At 39.9% G+C, this 22995-nt stretch overlaps 1 protein-coding gene across 1 annotated transcript in view; it reads right to left on the minus strand.

Moving 5' to 3' along the window:
- The window catches only part of WDFY4 (WDFY family member 4), a 116791-nt gene that overhangs the window by 47538 nt on the left and 46258 nt on the right, over positions 1-22995 (minus strand). Inside the window, exons 36-42 of the mRNA XM_088528838.1 lie at positions 21256-21365; positions 20197-20388; positions 19491-19630; positions 7376-7453; positions 6583-6786; positions 6157-6208; positions 4628-4794 (exon numbers count right to left, since the gene is read on the minus strand). Coding sequence (XP_088384964.1) covers positions 4628-4794; positions 6157-6208; positions 6583-6786; positions 7376-7453; positions 19491-19630; positions 20197-20388; positions 21256-21365 — 943 coding nt within the window. The remainder of the gene's footprint in view (positions 1-4627; positions 4795-6156; positions 6209-6582; positions 6787-7375; positions 7454-19490; positions 19631-20196; positions 20389-21255; positions 21366-22995) is intronic.

Genomic DNA, 22995 nt, shown 5'->3' on the forward strand with positions numbered 1-22995 from the left:
CATCATGGATTTCCATAATCACTCACAGTCACTTGCTCAGAAAACAAAAGCTACAGAAACACTATTATGGTATTCATAAAAGCAAGATGTTCAGATAATGCCACATCGGGCATCACAAAGACGAAACCTGTAGTCCTACATTTTCTACTCTTTGTTGTGTACCAGGGAATCCCAGATTGCACCAGGTACAGAGGCCCTATCAATCAAATTAGGCCAATGTCATTTAGGGCCACAGACCTTAAAATGACTCCAAACATGTGAAACAAAACATGTTGCTTTCACATGCTGTTAGGGAAACAGATATATGTTATCAGTGTAAGAGAGAAGCATACAGGCCCACGCCTCCATGTTGCTCAAGGCCTTCCTGGGATGTCTGCTAGTTTACTTGTTGTTAAAGAGTCAGCTTACTTTGAAACTGCGGCACATGCGTCTCATTAATCACCACTTAAGAATACATGACAGGTTGCTTCATCCTCCCCAGCTGCTCAATGACCAAAGGAAATTAAATCTGCTTGACCTAGTCTTTAGTGGTAGGGGCTCTAAGGTCAAGTTTGGTCATGCCTGAGTTGTCACAAACCTCAGTTCAGATTTCTTTTGCTGGGACTTGAATGAAACCGATGCAATCACCACATAAACAGGGACAAGGTCTGAAGTCATAAATCTTTTTTGAAAGTTCTAAAATGCTTTTTATTATTTATTTATTTTTGGCAAGTAGTCAGTAGGTCTCCTTCACCCTCTTCCCCTCACGGCACCTACCAGAGCAGGATGCGTTCCTTCAATGTTCGAATGTCATGTTTTAAAATTCTGCAAATGCTGCAGGGAAAGAATATCAGAGACTTGGAAGAAGGTTTCTGCCTTGTACATGGCCACGGGCACAGGGACTCTTTGTCCTTGCTTTCCATGCTGGAAGCTGCCATCTGTCCCGGCCCATCGCCAGCCTGAGAGGCTGGCATCCCTTAGCTGATGATAGCATCTGGAAGCCAGTTCTAATAGGACTGCGCTCATACCTCTTGCACACCCAGACGTCTCTGTCTCACTCCAGGCTCCTCTCAAACAGAAAATGCTGCCAAAAACTAATGTGAGCCTTTAAATCTCCCCTTAGGTCAGTTCACTCAAGTTCATGCCCTTCCTTCCCACAGCTCCCATGACTCTCAGGAGTAACTACAGCAAAGTTTGCTTGCTCCTGCCCACTGCATTGCTTTACAGAAAGGGACAGTTCGGGGATCAGCTGTGCTAACTAGAGGTGGCAGACAGGGCCACAGAGAGCAGGAGGAGCTCTGCAGAGGTGCAAATAGCAGCTACTGCCTTAAAGGTTAAAGTTGTTCCTCATCAAGGTGGACATCAAAGAAATGGCAGCAACAGCTGGGGGAGGGGAGAGGGACAAGGGGACACAGGTATTTAGAGCACTAGGTGCCGTGGTGAAGAGAGCGCATCCAGGAAAGCAGAGACCGGCTGAAGGTGCTCTGGGTTTTACATGACACTTGCAGCATGACCCTGCCCTTGGCACCTACCTAGTTGCTCACTGTGCTGTGATGGTGGTGCTGGGGAAGGGGCTCCCAGCAGCAGAGCACCCAGACAAGGCATGTCACAGCAGAAATCGGCAGTGCCCTGCCTCCTTTGGGTGTTCCAGTCTGGAAGCACATTGCAAACAAGCATCAATGCTCAGCAGTGCTTATTCCTACAGTGGGGCAGCTCTTACAGTCCCAGGTCATGTAGCATGGACAAGAAGAGAAAACTGAGGCACAGAGAAGGGAAGAAACCCTGCCTCAATGCAGGTATGAAGGTCAGCGCCCTTCATATCCTCTGCTTTGATCACAACAGATAGTCCCTGTGCCTGCTGCGCTTCAGCACTAAGTTCTTTGCTGCTGTATCCCCAATGCTTACATTGGGCTAAACTGTAATAGTGCTCCTGTGCAAACACCCTGCCTGTGTCCTGTGCTGCTGTATACATACATAGGTATATGTACAATGCCCCTAAAAACACCGGCTCTGCCAAGCAGGTGCAGAATTGGGCAGCTCCACCTGTCCCAGATGCAGAACTTTAGAGCAGCTCCCTCCTTTGGTTGTACCTGCCCTCAATGAGCAGCCTTCCTCCAGCCATGCATCCCACTCCCTAACTGATTTATGCTATTATTGTCCTTGGCATCTCCTGTGCTCTCCCTGGCTCCTCCTTTAAGGAAAGGCATTGTGCCCAGATTTCTGCTAGCCCATGCCCCCTTGTTAACTTTAGATTCATTACCCCAGCTGCTTGGATTTCTTACCATCTCAAATGACTTGCTGGCAGACAGCGCCTTGCTCTTCTTCAAAATTTGCAATTTCTACACCAAAAATCACTCCCCAGGCCTCCTGCACCTTCTCCATCTGTAACATGCTAACTGCACAGCAACAACTTGGCAGGAATACTTTAGGTTGGTGAAGATTACAGAAGAAGTCTCACAGTTGAGGTCTCAGGTTAAAGACACAGGAATCCAATTTCCCTGTCTCTGCTGATAATCCAGGGTTATTTAAAGGGTTGGACTTGGCTTTTGGTTGGCAAGATGATAGATTAGGTCAAGACAGGTTTGTATTTGCATTTCTGTTGCACAATTCTGCAGAAACACATGTTGTGTAACATCACTCTATCACATGCACATAACCTCTCTCTGTGCCTATGGCTCCCCTCTTATTATCCACCTTTTATTAAAAAAAAAAATGTACAACCATAGCCAAAACACAACAATGACCCTATATATTTTACATTTCACCAGCACTACATTTTGGATCTGGGACTAGTAGATCATTAAAAGCTGATGGAAGACTAGGGGAAACTGCTGCAGAGTAGGTAAAGAAACAGGTAAAGAACGGGACCAAGACTTGAACAGCTGGAAATTACACTACATCTGGAATAGGGTGTCTTCAAAGGACAGACTAAGATTTTATGAGAAAAGGAAACAGGATAAGACTGAGAATTCTGTAAATTCACTACATATGTGAGGATAATGGGATGGATAGCCTAAAACCACAGGACTATGCAGGCACAGGTGAGGGGCATGAGAGCAGATATTTCACAGGAATGCCTAGAAAGGTTTTACACACTATTCTGCAAGATTAAAGAAATGATCAGATGATATTAACAGGAAAATCTCTCACCTGCACCCCTGTTCTCCTGATTTAACTTGCCGGAAATGGACACTGAGCCTACAGAAAATGTCACCAACATTCAATCTGATAACCTCTACACAAAGCCATCTCACATATCTAATATGTGCAGAAATGCCTATTTAATGGTAATGAAAAAAAAGAGTACTGGGTGACATTATACAGCAACAACCACTTTCCAGACAAGGGCTGTCCCTGTGTTCCAGAAATCAATCTGGCAGCTGCCAAAGCGCCGCGATGGCTTCTCAGTGCAGGGCACTAGGTAAGATGGTTCCAGTTGCCTGGTTAAAGTGCAAATAGCTCACGAGGCGGCCGTTTGCAAGGCAGGACCGCAGCGCGCTAAGTGAGCGCAGGACAGCTAATGTCACCCCCTACTGCTTTTTTTAATACTTCTGTCAGCCCAGCAACATGGTGACTGCTGCTGGAAAAAAAACATGCCTAGCATTTTTGATGGCTTCCTGTGGAGTTACATGGAGAAAAGACAGACAGCATGAAGGCCCAAAATGAGATCAGCATGCAGAAAACATGCCTCATAGCCATGCATGTGTCTCTGATGGAAAGGTATGAAAGGAGGAGTATCGGGAATGAATTAGGTTGTGTAGACATACATAGTACCAACAGCTCTAATAGCATGAGAAAAATATCATACATGAGAAGAATAGGATTCCTGGACTGGCAAAATGACAAGAAAATTTGGCAGTGATATTGAGATGTGAAAATAAAATATCTATTTCTATATCTACATGCAGTCAAAACACTATAATAGCCAAATTCATATGCTTCAAATCTAAGCCTTGGCTTCTGTCATAGGATACTGATTCTTGGGCCAACAGGCACAAGGAGGTCACTGGAAGAAAAAGGTACATTCCAAAAGATCACAGAATAAGGCCAGGTCTGCTCTTCACGACCACCTCCCAAGACCCCACGGGAAAACAGCTACATGCAGTGTATATCCAACATCAAGTGTATATCCAAGTCCAGTACAAGAGCAAGGAAGTACCAGCACTGTTTTGACTAGAGGAGATACTATGGAAGTTATTTTTAGATGAAAAGGATGCAGGAAGGTCTCTGTGGTTTTAGAGTCTGTCCACTACTCATGGGGAGCTGGAGAAGAACAGGGCATGAGAAAAGAGAAAGAAAACAGTGGCATTCACCATGAAAACATATTAAATGTCGCTGAATTAGCACCTATTCAAACTCTAACACCCTTCCAGAGATAAATCAACTGGATCCAGGCTGCTCTTGTAACGAAGCAGTGTAGAAAGCTCAGGTTTTCAGAATTTGCCATGGCTTAAGCAAAACCCAAGAATACTATTTTTCAAGTAATAAAATCCCTTGGACATGTGCCCAAGACTTCTGAAGTTGCCTCAAAGAGTTAGTGTTATAACCACTTGACCCAAAATGTAAACTGGACAGACAGGCCTCCACATCCAACTCTCCCTCTAAAACGCTATCTCCCCAAAGACACTTCTCCAGCTCATCTTAGTACCTTTTCACTGTCTGCAAACTCCTGCAATATAATCTGTCTCTCCATGCACAGCTCCAGGAAGTCTTCTGAATGAAAACTTTCATGCAGGGCAGGGAAGAACGTTAGCTGGTTACAATCGATTCCCTTCTCATCCATCTCCCTTTCTGCTCCATTTAACGTCAGCTCTCCTATATCAACAGAAAAGGGATCACAGTTTTAGTGGCAGCTGGATGACACCAAAAGCATTTGCAATCTAGACTTTCACTCAATCTGTTCTATCTTGGGAAACAGCATTATTTATCTGCAAAATCCAGGCAAGAAAGAAGTAAAATCCATGACTGTTACAGAAAGATATTTAGTTCAGGGAACTAAAAAGAGGTCTATGCGCACACTCATAATTTAAATCAGATTCTTATAATTACTGAAGATTCACACATAGACCAAATGAATTTATTTCCAATTTTGCACTATATTGGTCCAATTAGATAATATTCAAATAACTAGAAAAGATGCTGTTCAAAACATTCTGGCAAAATTAGGAATAACTGAAAACGTTTGTCTTTTGGGAACATAGAATAAGTAGAACTTTAAAAAAAAAAAACAAGGAGAGAATCCACTGATAACTTGCCCAAGCTGTGCTCCAACTTTTGCAGATATATGAGGTGCTGTACAGACAAACATACAGTGCAACCATGATCAATTTTCTCTTTTGCCTTTGATGTATACTGCAAGCACTTGGATGGGAAGATTACACAGTGTTTGGTTTTGCACAGAGCCTAGAACAAAGGACTCTTGACAAAGGATTCTCAGTTCCTAGAACACACCACAATAAAAAGGATACAGCATGTACTCCAGAGCACATGAGGAGCTTCACTTGGAAGAGCCATAATGGTGGCTGAAACAGCCTGAGACTTGACTGACACTTACTGAACACAAATATTTCCTTTTTCTACCACATTTCACATTTCAAGTCTTCTTTCATTCTTTTAATATCTCATGTAATAAAAAACCTGGCCTTGGAAAATGAAAAATGTTGACATAACGATCGTATTTTGAAAAATGTTTCTACTTTCAGCCCTGAAAAATAATGTAATACGTTAATTTGCTTTCTTTCCACTCTGCACTTTTACCTACATTCTTGAAAGGTCAACACTTCCTATTATGATTTCCCTGAGTTAACCACCTGGTTTTAAACAGTGTTTTAAAGGTAGAATTCAAGGCACCCACAAGTGGGGAGTCTATTCTTTATCCTGCAGATTAACAACTTTCCATATGCCCAGTGTAACACTGTATTGTGGTGGGTTTTTTTTGCTTCCAGAACTTTCCAGTGGCAACATGAGAGAAAAATTCTGAAATCGGTTGACATATCATCTGAACAATTACATCGCTCTTGTCCAAAAATCTTCAAGTGACCTTATAAACCAGAAAGCTGATACAAGTTTTTTTTCTCTAGCCTAAATTCTGACCCAGAGCTCCATCTGCTACTTCCAACTCTCTTGGCTCTATATGTCCACCCTCTTCTATCACGAAATTTAGCCTTAAATTTTTACCTGGATTTTCTTCAACAGCGAGGGATGATTCATTTCTGTTTACTATTAGGATCTGAAAAATAGAATAGATATGACCAATCTGAAATACACAGACAGGTAAAACCTTTCTACAGACTACCCTACAGATTTAGAACTATATTGCAAATAAATGCATTGGAGAGTCAAATACATTTGAAAGGACCAAAATAACAATTAAATGTACGAATAAATGTCAACAGTTGAGCAAGAGGCAAGTGACCACTATTTTTCTCGAAGAGGACCCTGAATGAATCAGTTCCAGGATAAAAATCACAACCCCACCAAATCCTTGATTCCCCACACATGGAGCAGCATACTGAGGATCTGATGATGAGAAGAAGGAGGAGAATGTTCTAAAGTCACTGGCAAAAATTGCAGATTTGTGCACCTCCTGCAAATGCTTCCTACCTCATTTCTCATTTGTCTCATTGCTGCTCCAGAGCTTGCATGCTGAATCCTCCTCCTCATTCGTGCAGGTCCTTCATACAAGTCAAGGATCCATCGTGGTTCTGAGGACTGTGATGCATCCCCCTGTGGACCCCTTCTGTAGAAGAGCTGTTCCTCAAGTATCACCCAGTCCTTGGCTGCTTTGCTGTAACCACACTGCAGCATCTGTGGGACAGAACAACTTTGTGTCACTCCTGCACACCTCCTTGAAAAAGACTTTTTTCACTAGACTTGTAACTTAAGAGGTTCACCTGGAAAGCCAAATAACAACAAACGTTCACTGAAAGCACTGTCTACCCGGAAGAGAGAAGGTCCTTAAAGTGCCAATCCAAAGGGAAGAGAATTAAGTATCTCAAGGAATGAAAAACTTGTTGGTCCCTGATGGCTAATTTTGAAACAGAAATGTACATGTGAGATTTTACAGCCTATGAGCTTGAGTCCGCTTGAGAAATTTTATGGGGGAGGGAGGGGATCCACCACTGTAAAAGTAATTTATTAAAAAGCAAACAAAACTTCGAAAATAAAATGAAGATCTACAATACAATTTGTGAATAATACTCAAGTACATCACATTTCAGTGGTGAGGCCAACAATGAGTACTATCTTACTAGTTTTTACCTTTATTGGGCCAAGAATTCTCACTGCACCCATTACCAGCATTTTGTTCATCTCACATTTGAAATATCTGATCTCTTGAGGCAGTGCAAAAGGACACTCTAAAACAGACCTGTCACATAGCATTCCTGTTCTTTACCTGTACATGATTCTTGTACAACGAAGCATACAGTTCCTGCCCACTTCTTCGGTACCTTTCCATACACGACACAAATCCCTAGAAGAAACATGAGAGCATGTACAAATACCAGATGCAGCAAGAGTAAGCTCTGTGAGGACAGAAATACGCATTAGTTACTCTATCCTTTCACGTGGATAATTGGGTAATATGGTCTGGGTCTGTGAGCTGTCAGGCTGCAGACAGCTCAGTGGTAAGGCAATCTCTTGGTCAAAAAAAACACCTGACAGCAATTTGCACATTTATATCAGTCAGATAAACATATCTATGACCTTAAACAAAAAACATCAGTGTAATTGCTCCAAAGGAGAAAGAGAACAGTAAATGAGATTCTAATACTCCTTCTTTTAGAAGAGAATTACATGGTACCACCGGTAGCATAGAAGACAATTATCTTTTGTTGATACCGCAAACTGAGGCCAGTATCCAGAGTTTGTATCTATACTCCTGTCCCTCGCTGTGTTAATTAACAGAAAGTACACACAAAGCAGTGGTCAGAGTTCCCTTTCTACACACAGGAAATCAACAGGATGGTTTCTAAAACCATCTTTCAGATTTGGGGTAAGTTCACTGGCAACAGGAGTGTAAATACACTGCTTAATGGGAACGTGGTGCAGAGATGTCTGGCTCCATGCCGGCTCATGGAAGCTTGCAGAGCTATTCCAAAGCAGAGAGTCACGCAGACTGTTTCTGCTCCACTACACAGCATGGAGATGGTGTAAACCCCAGTGCTACTCAGATAGCTCTGGAAATGCAGGTCTCCCTAAGCTGTCTGGCAGGGCTGTCTGGCCACTGTTCCTTCTGGAACACATCAGACTCTCAGGATAGCGAACCAATGTAATAGCCATACTCCATTTGCTATTTTATTTGAATGAGCTTCTCAGGAAAAGGGTCTCTGTGGAAGTCCAAGATGCTGATGAATTGCTGTCAAGAGATTACGAGCCACTCCACATGCTGCCAACAGCCTGTCATATGATCTTCGGCAAGATGTGCAATTGCTCAGGACTTCTACTTCTCCAACCATAAAACAGGGACTATAATTCTAACCTCACCATTACACAGACTGAGATTATGAACAAAGGCCCAGTGTGATGGGATCCTTAAATTCAGGGGATAGGGAAATAAAATGATTTGGTTTTCCTCTTACCTACTTCATGAAACTCGCATTTTTACAGACTTAGGGTGACAACTTTCACATAATCAAGACCTTTACACAACACAAACCAGAGAAATTCATCTAGCAACTCCTCTCTGAGCCTTCTTTTTGAAAAGGTTTGCAGAAATATCATTAAACTCAACAGAAACACTCAGGTGCCAAACTAATACAATGCAAGTAAGAACAAAGTCACACCTAGAATATTTATTATCATATTACTTCCCCAAATCACGTGTTAAACTTAAAGACAAGCTTCCATCTTTGAAAAGGCTGGGTTAGTTCTCCCTTTCTCCCAGACATCTATGAGTTTCAAGGTCCCGAAGAGACTTGAAGCAAAGCATTTGCTCTTGTGATATTTTTGGCCTGACCAGAGACATAAAGCATCTCCAGAAGGTCCATGTGTACAGCTGAGCACTGAGCAACTGCTAAGTTAATAGTTTGTTTCATCTACCACATACAGACTGCTGAAGAACCACCTCAGGATTCAGCTTTAGTGGGCTGATACTTGCAGGACTGTTCTACAGATGTTCTACAGAGTCCTATCTCACACGTTTCTACGGAAGAATGAGGAGAACTGCTCCATATCCTGCCCATATCCTGCATTGCTCCATAGCACTTCATGTGCAATGCTCATGAAGTAGCTCCTTAGGAGAGTTCAGTACTAAGGCTGTTGTACTGACATGGTCACAGGTAAAAAAAAAAAATCTCCTGCCTGACAGGATCTTCCCTACAGAAAGTTTCTAGCTATCTGAATGTAACTACCAGATGTCTTTTTTTTTTTTTTTTTTTTTTTAAAAAACCTTCTGGACATATTTGCTTCAATATTACAGAATGGTTGAATTTGGAAGGGACCTCTAGAGGTCATCTAACCCAACCCACCTGCTCAAGCAGGGACACCTAGAGCGTGTAGCACGGGGTCACAATCGGTATCCTTCAAACTAAGAGCTCTCTGGAAGAGCAGCTATTTTTTTCCCCTGAGTGTAAAGCACATGGGATTCTGACTCAGGATGATGCTCGTTATCACTACCAAATTACAGAGAATCCCAGTAGTCACACTAATACCCACATAACCACAAATATCTATTCCACACACCAGTCTAACACTCACAGGGAAGATGCTGCCTTACTTGAAAATGATTTTGAAGTCAGTAAGAGATTGCTATGAAAGTCCCAGCCTCTTGCTACCTAAGGCCATGGATCAGATGGGTAACTTTTAAATGCATGGACTTTGTGCCTTGCAGACAGCGATTCCTCACAGCAAACCGTCTAGCTGCTGCTTGCACTGTGAGATAATTAAGTTAACACCCAAGGTCTACGTGGTGTGCTGATTACTGCTGGCTGCCAGCCAGGTCCATATCCCTGCCGTGAAGTCACATTTATTGGTGTTTCCCTGCAGGAAGCCCCTGTTTTACACTGATGAAAGTCATTACATTTTTGTTTGTTTAAAGCATCATTAAGCCTGTAATCACAGTTGTGGCCTCACAAAACTATTCCATAATTCATATAAAAGTCCCATAAAGACTGACCTAGAAAGCAATAGCATCTCTGTGCTGTTGAGCCAGGCTCAGTGGAAGAGGAGAGCTGAGAGTCCAGCTTTATGTGAACACAGGGTAAAAGCCATTCAGAACAAATAACAGATTCATCCATGTATTAGCAACCATTACAGATACCCACAGGTTGTTCAGGCCAGGCCAGTGCTGCAATGGCAGCTGTTTCAAAGCTGTTCCTAGCTTGTATTTCAGCCATGGTCACTGATCAGACCCCTAAGGTCAAAGTCCACATTGAAAGATTCTCATCAGCTCTCTGACCTGGCTCCCAGACTCTGAAACACATGCAGAGTCCTAAGAGGGAAAAAAATCTGCTAGTCACTTCTGGTTAACTGAAGCCATTTAGGCTTTAAAATAAGCTATAGGTAGCCATCTCCAAGATGATCATCCCTACAAAAAAACATCTGCTTGTAAAATGAAATGAAGAGGACATAAAATTTGGGATCATTAACAGAACAAAACACAGCCAGAAGAAAGTATTCAATAGAGACAGAAAAATGTTCAGTGAGAATAACCTCACTGTATTGTACTGTTGAATGAACAGCTAGTGCAAAGTTGGCAGTGACCTCCTTAGAAATAAACAGTTTCTTTAAAAATTGTACACATTGTAGATAGTTATTTAGCTTAAAACAGCAATACTTCATGCAAATAGGTTAAATACAGCAGTGTCACACTGCAATATCGATACTGAACAAGGGATAATGCTGGCTCTGATAACCATTAATACTATATGGCATAAGGTTAGGTTTGGCTGTCATCTACAGAACAGTAGGTGTCAATGCAAAAATACAACCTGTGTTTTAAGTTCAGACTAAGAGGCCATATTGATCCATTTTGGCCTCAAAAGTAGAGCATGGTACCACGCTTTTAAGTCTTTCACAGCTGAGGCACTTAAGTTGTAAGTAGAACCAGGCTATTTTGCTGCCTCAGATTCTCCAGCCAATATGTACAGCCCGAAAACATGATGGAATTCATAGGCTATTTTCCTATTAAAAAACAAAAAAAAAAGAAAATCAAAAAACCTTTCCCCTGTTGCTGCATGGAGACCTTATGCAAACAAATAAGAAAGTGATTAGAGAACTGGAGAAAAGGTAAAACAAGCAAAGAGAAAAATGCTGGCAAACACATTTGCCAAAAAAAAAATCCATAACTACGTTTGCTATAATTTCTTTAAAATAAAGTAATTGAAGGGCTGTTAGTAATAAAAGATGATTAAAAAGGAAAAAAAAATAGGGGTTGTGACTTAAATCTCTGTTGAGCTTTGGAATGCTTTCTGATTTTTCTTTTTCTTTTTTAACTATATCACTTAACACTCCCACAGTCCATAAATGTTCAGGCTTGCCATAATAAATTCACATTGCATGACACAGATACCAGATGTGCAACAGATCTTTCCTAAGGAAATATTATGCCACTGGAGTGCCATGCTTTGAGACTTTCTTTAGGGCATTATATCTGATGTGCTGTATTTCAGAACACCCTTCTCCCACATGTATGTAGGAAAGTTCTTAAAGTCGAACATAAAATATTTTTGGACTTGGAAGTGCCAAAAGAAGGACTTACCAAGTACCCAGATCCCTCAGTGCCAAATACACCAGCCCAAAGAAAGCACGTAGTCCCACAGGTGAGAGTGAGAATACCCACAGGCCTATTCTGAATCTTGTGTTCAAAGTCGATTAGGACTAAAACTGGTGGCATTCATCTGCTACTTCAGTTCTTCTGAGCTAAGTACTATAAATATTTTGACATTTATATGTGCACATATATATGGCAAGATCATTCACATAGCATTACAGCTGTAACCAAAAATATAGATTCTTGTACAGTACTTGTCATCAGCACATCTCAGAGGCCCTTTTGAAGAAGGTGCATGTCTTCATCCCTAGTTTACATACAGGGAAATCAAGAGAAGTGAGTTGACCTGACTATGAGTCACCTTGCCACCATATCTACATGGAAAGAGGTTTGGGATGGGGCAAAACCAACCTGAACTATTTTGAAAGGAACTGGTAAAGCGATGAAAAGAATGAACATGCTGACGATATACGGCGGCAGGAGGACAACTTGAAGAAACCATCTGGGAATTCATTTTAGTCTGACTGCTGTCACATTCATTGTTCCAGGTTGTATTCTGATATAGTTGTTTTGACAGATATTAGATCTCATATGGCTGGAAAAGTCCCTCTCCCTTATTTCTCCCTATCTAGCTGTCACAAATCTGTATGGAAAGCTTTTTCTTTGAATAGCTGTAATCAGATCCATCACTAGGTTTCTAGAAAGACTCCATGGACATGGCAGAAGACAGAACAGCTGCTAGCGTTCTCTAGGGACACAGAAAAAGTGCATGTAAATAGCAATAAAAGAGTGCATGTAAACAGCATATACGTTACGGGGCAAAGAGGCTTTGCATAGGAGAAACTGAGGATAGGGGAAGAAATTGGGCGAGTCATCATGTCATGTTTAGATGTATACTTACATTTAGGTAAGGTAACACTTCAGTGATTTCCTTTAATATGTTCACAGAAAATCAATACCAAACCCCTAGCTCCTATTCCTAAAAATCACGAAGATTATTATAACTAGGCTTGACTAATGTGAGCATTTACAGTCATATTTATGAAAGAACATGAGACTAGGGGGTGAAATTATCCCAACATATTATTTGTGAGTTGGTATCTAAAGGAAATTTACAGGTAAAATGCCTTTTTAGTGGTATTGTCAGACTTTGCTCCTGCAGCAGATTCTAAGTATGAATGAAACTGCCTTCTTGTCAGTATTAGTCACTGTTTTCTCTGCAGCTTTTTACATACCCTTTACTGAGGGGTTGTATTTGCCTTTCATCCCAGCATTTAACATACAGACAGACAAATACACATGCAATACTTAGACATTTTAAAAAGAGCAGCTAATACTTGCACCATCTTTTCCCATTTGGAATCAAACAAAAAGGCTGCGTTTTTTATGAGATTATATTCCCAAAGAAATGCTGTTTTACAAAGGGTGAATTATTTAGTTTTACTCAGTTATATATTTCCCAGTAGTTCAGCAGTAAAAGGCATCTGGCTGCAGGGTGGCGCATTGCCCTTCATGGCAGCCCTGTATCCCAGCTCTGTCCTCTGTACTGCACTCTCTTGGCAAGAGCAAAATCTCCTATCACCCACAGCGTGGGGAGACATTTTCTCAGTAAAGAGATTTATTTTTGCAATCACCGTTTAAACCCAAAATACTTTAAATGGAAAATTCCTGAACTGCTATGATTTAAACAGTTACAGAGCTAGACTGGCAGTAGCATGTTTTGAGTCTTTTTGGAGTGTGGAAACTATCCTGTCACATCCACTTTAGTTGTCATACTCACCTTTTTTTTTTCCCCCCAAACATTTAATTAGAATTTCCCCCCAATATTTCTTTATCTTTTCCTGTTAGATTGTGGAAAATAGATCAACCAATTCTTTTTAATCAGCCTCACAAGCGGAGGCTAGGGTTACAGCTGGCATGGCTGTTTTATAGGGAAGAACCTGAATGTTACACTTAAGTAACAGACTTGACTGAGGTCTCCCCTCTCACCAACCCTTGTTGTGTTCAGCTGCAAGGAACACAGTGGTTACCACCTCCAGCAACAACCAAGCCTGACACTGGTAGTAAATGTAACAGGGATGGTGAATCTGAGGCCAGGTACTCTGCTACTCTGTGCAAGTGATAAGGCCCCCAAGTTGTGCCCAAACTGCATTTCAAGTAATTGACTATGCATTGGGAAGCCTGTAAGTTCAATACATAAAAGGAAAATTTGACTCATTAGTCAACAAGTAATAAACATCAAGCTAAGGCAGATAATGTTCTTAGCAGATCAAAGTACTTCGTCCTAGTCCTCAACACATTCCCCACACTAAGGGCTGTTTGCAGGCTCTTATGAATTACAACATTGTCATCGCCATGTGGATTTTATTGTTACTTTGCCAAAATTCATTTAGCTTTTCAACAGACTGTAGTTCCAGCAGTTAAGTGTTGCATGTAAGCTTTGTGCCTCAACCCGCTAGGAGGCTAATGCACAGTGCCAACTGTTCCTAAGGATCATGGATGGATTCCTGGCATTGCCAGTTGGCAGGGGAATAGGAAACACAATGAGAAAAAGCTCCATATTTCAGTGCACCATAAATGCACCCACACACAGGGGTGGCTCGCAAGAAGATAAATCCAAAGTATGGTGTACACATGGTAAGACCTGCACACCATATTTATCAGCTAAACTCAGGCAGCACAGAAGCAGTCCTACCTCTATAGCAGCTGTATACACACATGCATACTCCTACAGAAGCCTACATTACTACAGACACTCTGAATCAGCCAACATTACTACAAACTCTGAATCAGTCAACTCCTACAGGCAAAAGCAACACACCAGGAAGTGAGACATCTTCAATCCTGTCCTTGAGGAACGACTTTTGTGACTTGGGGATAGCAACTTCTCAACACTCAACCCCTTGAGGCCTTGCTTGACCCCCTTGAACAGCAAAGATATTTGCTCTTACAGGATGGTAGTGAAGGGTGAACTTTGGCACTTCTAGGGCTAGCTATGGGAGCTCCTGCTTTCCTGCACTTGATCTTACTCACCACTTTCCTATTTCTACTGAAAAAGATTATCTCCTACGAAATCATTCTACAGCTGTATGTAACTTGGGATTTATTATGTGACATCTCAATTCATTTATCTGAAAGCCTCACTGGAGTTTTCTGACTATATTAAATTATGACTTCCAAGGACAATGTACAGTCCTAATTCATACACTAAACATTAAAGTATTCTTAGAGCTCAGAGTCCAAAATACAAAGACATTTCTCTCACCTTCCCGAATTATGACTATTTCCCTAAAATGCTATACATTTAAATGTGATATCATTACCTTCAAAGCTTTTTAATGCCTGTAAAGTAATTCTGTGTGTACAGATTAAGACTATAGGTATTCTGCAACAGACAGTAGGAATAGAGCAGACAAGCACAAGCAGCTATCGTTAATTTGGCTAGCCAAGATCAGAACAATAATGAATGAACAATTCACAAGACTTTGGCACAGGCTTTGCTCTCATCTAAGAGAAATCTTTAAAATCTTTTGGCAGGGATTTCTCTCCCGATTTCCTGTTCTTTACTTAGATATACTGCCATCTCATTCACAATTCCAGCTATTTTCAGCCCCCTGTCACAATATTTCATTTCAGTTGACCATTTCACATGGCCAACTTACCAGCTGACACCTGAATTCCCATAAGCATTCTATACTGCTCCCTGTATGAAAAAAGACACCATATATACACTGTTAACCTATTCATAAGTTGGCCATAACTCTTCTTCTTCAAAAAAAAAAACTACTAAAAATAATTTGAAAGAATTTGCATCCTTTTGTTTTGAAAAATAGAATCTAGATATTAAAAAATAAAGAATAAAGATTTTCATGGGGAAAATACAGAATGAAATGTTTCTTTGGCTCAACATTTGAAAACAAAACAAAAATTAGACTTGACCTGAAATCCCATTTAAGATTTTTGAATCAAAAAATCCACACAAAGCAGTTTCATTTAAGTGGATTTTCTTTTTATTGTAAAGGAAATATTGTGTCAAAATTCCCACTGAAAATGGAGGTACCTGAGCCAAAAAAATCAGGAAAGTTATTTTTCTTTCTATATATATTGCAGAAAGAAAAGTAATTCTGTTTCAGTTGCTAGCAATTGCTTCTAGAGTTTCTCCTGATCCAAATAAACACCATTCAGCTCATTTGGCATGATCTCTGATATGTAAAAATAAAACTCTGCAACCAGTCTCTCTTGAAAGATGAGATTACTGTTTAAAGCTGTTGGCATTGAAAACTCCACTGCCTGAAATCCTATATGAGAGCTTAAAATTGAACAAGACAATCTCTAGCTTAAAAGGCAGAAACACAAAAATGAAAATGGATACAGGAAATGGATAAAAAGAAAACATCTTTTCCACACGATGTGGAATTAAATGGAAGGACTTGGCTGCCACAGAATGCCACCAAGTTTAAAAAATACTCAAGAATCTCTATCTCAAAACATTCTTCCATAGAAAACTTTGGAAGAGATATTACACCTTGTACTTCAGGTCTTAAGATGATCTGCAACTCATATTACTAAAGAAGAGAACAACTTTGCTAAGACAGATATTCTTCTCTGCATCACATGGTCACATACCCCTTCTGCAGAAACTATCTTTGGATTTTGCAGGGTGCAGATTGTGGGGTGGCTTGCTTGCAAATCCAGTTCAGCCAAACAATTTGTTTTCATCATTTAAAAAAATATTCTTATTTCTCTGTAAAATGGTTAACTTCAATCAAAGTATGAATTATTCCCATGCATTCAGATCATTTGATTATTCAAACCCTATAAATTAGATAAATTAATAGAGTAGATAAAAAATAAAAACTACATAAAACCACAGAGTGCAGAGCTATTGAATTATTTCCTTATGATATTATAAGTAATCTGAAAAATTACAAATGAATGACTCAAATACCTGGTTATAAGGACATAAAAATTTCTTTGTTCCAAGTTAAAGAAACTTTTCCAGTTTGCTGCAGCACACTAATTTAGCCTTGAATCAGTTATTAAACAAGACAATAATATTATAATGGAAATTGTTTAATATACATCATTAATAGCAGAGTGCCTGTTTTCATTCAGTAGGAAAAAAATGTGCTCTATGAGCAGTTTTGAAATGAATATTTGATTCTAAACTTCCCCTGTGCATTTAATGGCATGCTAATTTACATTTTAATTACTTCCTAAGAAATCAAAGCATTTGTTGACAGTAGAACATAATGTCAACTTCACGGTGCACTGTTGGTAGATGCTTAATGAACTTAATTAGATAATTAGTGATGTTAATTATCCTTCTATTATGAAGATAAAGATGTTACACAAATGATACACATCGCAAAGAAATATCATTATGTGTTTGCTTTTTTTTGACTCAGTTAATGTGAAAAGCTGATAAAAGACTGAATGACCAGTAAGAAAAAAAAAATATTTGTTTAAATAATAATTGTGATTGCTTCAAACATTCTCCTTTTCATTTCACTTAGTGAAATACTATGTTCAATTTGTCTCTTCTGTACCCTCAATGTTCTGTACAAATAAGCAAATTATTTTTGTTCATTCCTATTTTCTAGTAGAGTTTGGAAAAAAAAATAGGTTGGTCAGGAAAGGCCTCAGAGTCAAATATTGAAAGGTGCTATAAGGATGCAGGAAAGAAGTAGCTGACAGTTAAAATAGGACATTCAGGCCCAAATGCTTTTCAAAATATAACATGATTCCCTCAACTGAATTAGTAGAGCTGTAAAAGTATATAAGCACTGTGTGTATACAAGTATATATACACATATATATAAATAAACATATGCATATATAGGAGTTTGTAAACATACATACACGCATACACATATATATATGTGAACATATATGTGCATATACATAATTTACATATTTTACATGAGTTTAAAATTTAATGTTTTTATCTGGCTACAAAAAGCATCATCTATAGTCCTTGATGGTTACAGTCACAAGCAGCTATAGCAACAACTCTTTAAGCTTCTAGTCTAAGGGAAAACCTGGTGAATAAATGTAAAATTTTATGAAGTATACTTATCGTAAGTCTAAAAATAAGGCAAGTCCTAAAGACTTTGAAATAACATATCTTTTGAACCGTATCTCAGTGTCTTGGACTTCAAAAGAAATATTAATTCCAAAAGATCTGAGATGATGTCTTATATTTCCTATTGGGAATCTAATTATAAAGGCAGGACTCTGATAGGTAACTTTCAAGCGAAGCTTGCAAGCATAAGTGAGATTTCTAACACTACATCCACCTTCTCCCCTAGAAGCTACATTTGAAATGAAGAGGCCAAAATATGAGACTGAATCAAATTCAAACCATCCCTTAGCATTACTTCTGTGTTTTCCATTACAAACATTTTGACACTATCTCAAGCAGTGACTGCTTTCATTTACCAGCCCTTAGCTGTAACCCTTAGAGAAGCCATTTCTATATTGGTAGAGCAGCCATCACAACAAGAACCAAATCCCAAAGGCAGAGACATTTTTGAAGTCCAAACAGCTTCAGCAGGAATAAGACTGTAAGAAAAATCTGCAGAAGCTTATAACCAAGTTAGAAGAATGAATCCCATTGATTTTTAATGTAACTTTTAGCTTCCTTTAATAATGAGAGTTCCACCTGGCACCCTGCTTGCGAAGTTTATGAAGAATGCTATGGAGGAGCAAAGAAATCCATCTCTTTCCCTTTAGATTTTATCTGTCTGAAAAGTGCAGCAAACTTTCAAAAACAGGCTGGAGAGGAGAAAGGGGGAGAGTGGAGAAGAGCGTTTGGAATTCTAGTTTTGCATCTCATTGAGAGGAACAATTTATCAGAGCTGTGGAGCTGTCACTCGCTGACATGATAAGGAATAACACCGAATGAGTAATGTCTCTGCCAAACCCAGCTCCTTTAATTACAAGCCGCTTCCTTGCAGGAGAGAGACAGAAGATGCAGAAACACCAATTTCATGCACTTGTGCCTGAATAATGTCTCTGTGCTGCCTTTTCCAGATGGCAACCTTTTCACTGGAGGAACTAATGATGTGGGCATATTTAGGGAAAAACCAATAACTGAGTCTTTAACCTTCAACAGCAAAAAGCATGTTGTACAAAATGTTCCTTGGGATACATTTACAAATATCAATTACATTGCTCACTGAGGTGTAATCAGCTGTAATAATCAAAATTAATTTTAAAAAATAATTAAACAGACCCCAGGGCAAATAGTTGATGCTCTTGCAGTATGACATCACACTCTACATATGCACCTAGGAAGAACTTGCTCTACAAAGCAAAGGGAAGGAATGAGGAAAATGCTGTGACATGCTGAGAAATAACTGTTGCTCAGTAAGGTGCTCAGATGTTATTGTAAAATCACAGGTACAGGTTTTGAGCTAATATTTTTGCTTGAAGCTGGATTCCTAAATAGAGGTCCAGCATATGGCTACATGTAGTTTTTCCAGTAGACCCACCTATACACACATGCATAAGTGTTTCTAGGAAGCATCAGGTTGTCCTGTTCCAAATGAGCTACAGAAATGGATTATCTGTTTGTCTAAAACTATTCCACACCCATGTAAGCTCCAGCAGGAAGGTGCTTAGGTCAATACGAAAACAGACAACTAGAGCTGACTAATCGCAGGCATATCAGCCCAGTGCTCCTGAACGTTCCCGGTACTAGTGGAAAGACACCTGAATAGGCTTTCGAGTCCAGAATCCTTTCAAAAGCTTACAGCAGTTTACAGAGCCTAAAAAGACAAAAAACACACCCTACCTCAGTCTTACAGCCAATTTCCTTCGTGGTTCGTCCAGGCATCAACTTAATTGCTGAAGAGAGACTTTCACTCCATGAACTGTGCTTACTCTGTGACAGGCTTGGCCCTGCTTTATTCTGAAGAGTTCTTTTTTCAGATGCTGTGGTCCAGAAGAAAGAACAGAAAAGAAAAAAAGCACAAAGACTTGAAGGCAAACCACGGGGAAGTGCTGAGTTTGCAAACATATTACGTAAATTGCAAGAAAATGACAGAGTTGCACTTCATCTGGCCTGTTCTTTCATTTATAAGAGAGTCATTAAATCAATATGTACTTTCCAGCCTTTATATAAAATCCTCACTGAGGTCTTCCATTGACCAGTGTCATGCTATCTACAGCAGCCTCAAATCTCTGAGGTGTTACACATGGTTATGTCTCCTTCTCCCAGATATCTTCCCTCCAGTGAAATTCTCCTATGGGATATGACTGCATAAGGAGATTTTTCTGCCTTGCAGTAAAACAATAGTTGTAGACCACCACCAGAAGATTAAACAAGTGCTGCAGCATGACAGAAAACATCCTTCTAATTATAATATTGGAAGAATAAGAATCTGTTTTCTCTAGGAAGTGATGTGCACAATAAGAGCACCACCATGGAGTCAACAGCCTTCCATTATTCTGCAATGCCTTTGTTCATTACAGTAAGTGCTCCATAACTGAACAGGGACCTATCAAGTGTTGCCAAGCTTTTGTCATCGTTTCTTCCCAGAGAGGAGTGATCTCAGTTATCTTCATTTCCCTCTCTTTGTCGCTGCCTTTTACGGAGAGATCCATCTTGTAAGTGTCCTCCAGAGCCTGACGCCTCTGAGAAATGAGCTGCTTCCAGATGATTTCTACTGTTCTCAGAATCTCTCGATGAACTAGAAAAGAAACAGAAAATAAGGAATGAAGCAGCAACACAAAAACACCTCATTTAGAGCAGCACTGGTCTAGAATAAATGCTGGAACTGGTAGAGATGCTCCTTTTTGTTTGTTAGCTTCATAGGATCTAAGCCAGTCTATTTAGGCTAATACAGGAAGCAGTAAAAAATTATTTTGTTATATTTCTCCCTAATTAAGATAAATACGAGTGACATGATTATATCTGGTTCTGCCTCAAAAAACATCTCATTGGAAGTCTGATGATCTTTAACACCTTATATAGGGCTAAAGCACATAAAAGACATTATTTTATACTGTCATTACAAAAAATGCAAAACAGCCAACTCAAACAGTTTAGAATAGCAGTGGGTAGTTCTGCAAATAAGCGCTCAGCTGTTTTTCCGATTCTCCCTGTGAGTAAGAGAAATTTGGTTGCCCTAGCGCCAGCTCAAGATAGAAAATTGAGTGTCCTTATGCAGTACAGTTTAATTGGCAGCCCACACTGAATCCAGCTCCCAAATTCTTCAGCCCATTGTCTTCTCCTAGAACAGTCAAATACTTCTTCCTGCAACACAGACTTCAAGTTCTACATTTGCTCTTGGAAAAAAAGAAATTAAGAAGGAAGCAGCATGTAGCTGGGCTCTGACACTGGCCACCGTGGGCAGGAAGAGATCACCAGACTGAACTCTCTTCTGAGAGCACGGGGTTTGAGTTTCCAGTAAAAATGTGTGGTGTGAAGACAAATCATTTATAGCACAATTTTCCTTGTTCTGTGTTAAGCAGCACTTCCATAGACGCTCAGATGGATACTTAGGCCCAGCACCTTCCTGCCCTGTAAGTCGAAGATACCAACAGCCATAAATTACCATCATCTGGAGTAGGCAAGCTGCCTTTCTCCTCTTCAGTGGGAGCAAGGAAAATTTGGTGATACGAAGCAAGTTTGGGTCTTGCATCAATCCCAAAACCTTCTGGGTAGCTGTGACAAGCAAAGGAGGGCATGTAAAGGAAATGGAGTAACATGAGGACAAGGAAAAAGCTAAAGGTATGTCTACCCATTCATTCCCGCTCCCACTATATTTATTTAGCAGATCATTATCACCAAGGTCCAATGCTTACAACAGTCACATGATATGGCAGGATTTACATGAAGCAGGTAACTAAACCACTGCCAGTCTGTTTTCCAGAATTAAGGAGCATTCCTCATGGTCCCACAAGTCGGTCTGGTTTTGCTCTACATCTTACCCTTTGACTTACCCATAAACTCGTACCTCCCCTTCGCACTGCTCTAATTACCTGCAGCATAGGTCTGTGCTGATGATGTAGCCCAAATCTATCTGTCTCTGACCCTAAGTATCTTTCACACTGCTTCTTTGCTCTGAAAAATCTCATCACTACAGGCATTCCCCATGATATGGAAAATGTTGAGGTCAGGTTATCCAGACCTTTGTTCTGACCCACTATAGCTACTCTTAATATATAATGTTCTTTTAATTGCAACTAGCAGCAATACCAAAGAGAGTAAAGTCTCCTGGGTAAGCAAAGTTACCTTTTTTATCTTCAGGTTTTCTTTAAAAAGCAGTAATTGTGATTGCTTGATTTGCTGTGCTTAACTTTTGCAAAACACCAGCATTTGTGGTTTTATTTTATGTTTGTACTGTTGCTTTATTCCCTATAATGATGCTTGCTGTTTCAAGGGAAACCTCCTGTGCTACGTAGAGGTTGAGGAATACTTCCAGTGTGCTCTGCCTAAACTGAATCCAGTCTTACAACATATTTGAAATACGCCACTCTTTCTGAGGTTTTTTCCTACCTCCATGATTATTCTTATTCCAGTCAGATAATTTCCACACAAAAAGTGAGATGGGTAAAAATGGTTAGTATTCAGAAACAGTAGAAACACAGAATACACAAATAAACCTACAAGAGTTGGTGTTATTTCCTTCTTTTGACAGAACTATCCAAAATAACTCCCTGGCTTACATAGGCAAGCATTCCATTGACCTGTCACCTACATAAATAGCAAAAAGCACAGATGTTCTAGCACTCTCCTAGTCAACAGCATGACTTTTGATGTCAGTAGAATCATGATTTTACAGAAAAGGCCAAAAAAATGTATGTACGGAATTTAGTATGTTTTAAATACACTTATATAAGAGTGGCTGGAACAGAACCACTAGCTTGATAAGTTAGCTCATGGCAGATGCCTCAGAATGGCCATGGGCCTGAGGTCCAAATGCTATGAAGGGTCTCAGTTTAATAAGGGACTTGTGGGCCAACTCCCTTGAAGATGGTTCAAGTTTGTTCAGCTGAAGTTACTACTCCTAAATAGCCAAACTGCTTATGATCCAAAAATTGGTACACAGGTGACATGGACACATACTTGGCTAAAAGTAGCATTTAAACCTACATGCAAATTTAAGTGGTTTGCTCAGAAAAACAAGCAAACTTGTCTGAGTGCCTCTGACATGAAGCATAGGATTTACTCTTTCATGAGAGAAAAAAAAAAATGAAGTGTTATATTATTACTATCTACTGTTCCTTGCTTATTATACCCACAAATAAAGACACTAACCCACACCTGGGAAGAAGTGTAGGAATGTAACCAA

Source organism: Tinamus guttatus, unplaced genomic scaffold (genome assembly GCF_059628265.1).
Source record: "Tinamus guttatus ecotype Peru unplaced genomic scaffold, ASM5962826v1 Tinamus_guttatus_pri_ptg000314l, whole genome shotgun sequence".
Lineage (NCBI taxonomy): Eukaryota > Metazoa > Chordata > Aves > Tinamiformes > Tinamidae > Tinamus > Tinamus guttatus.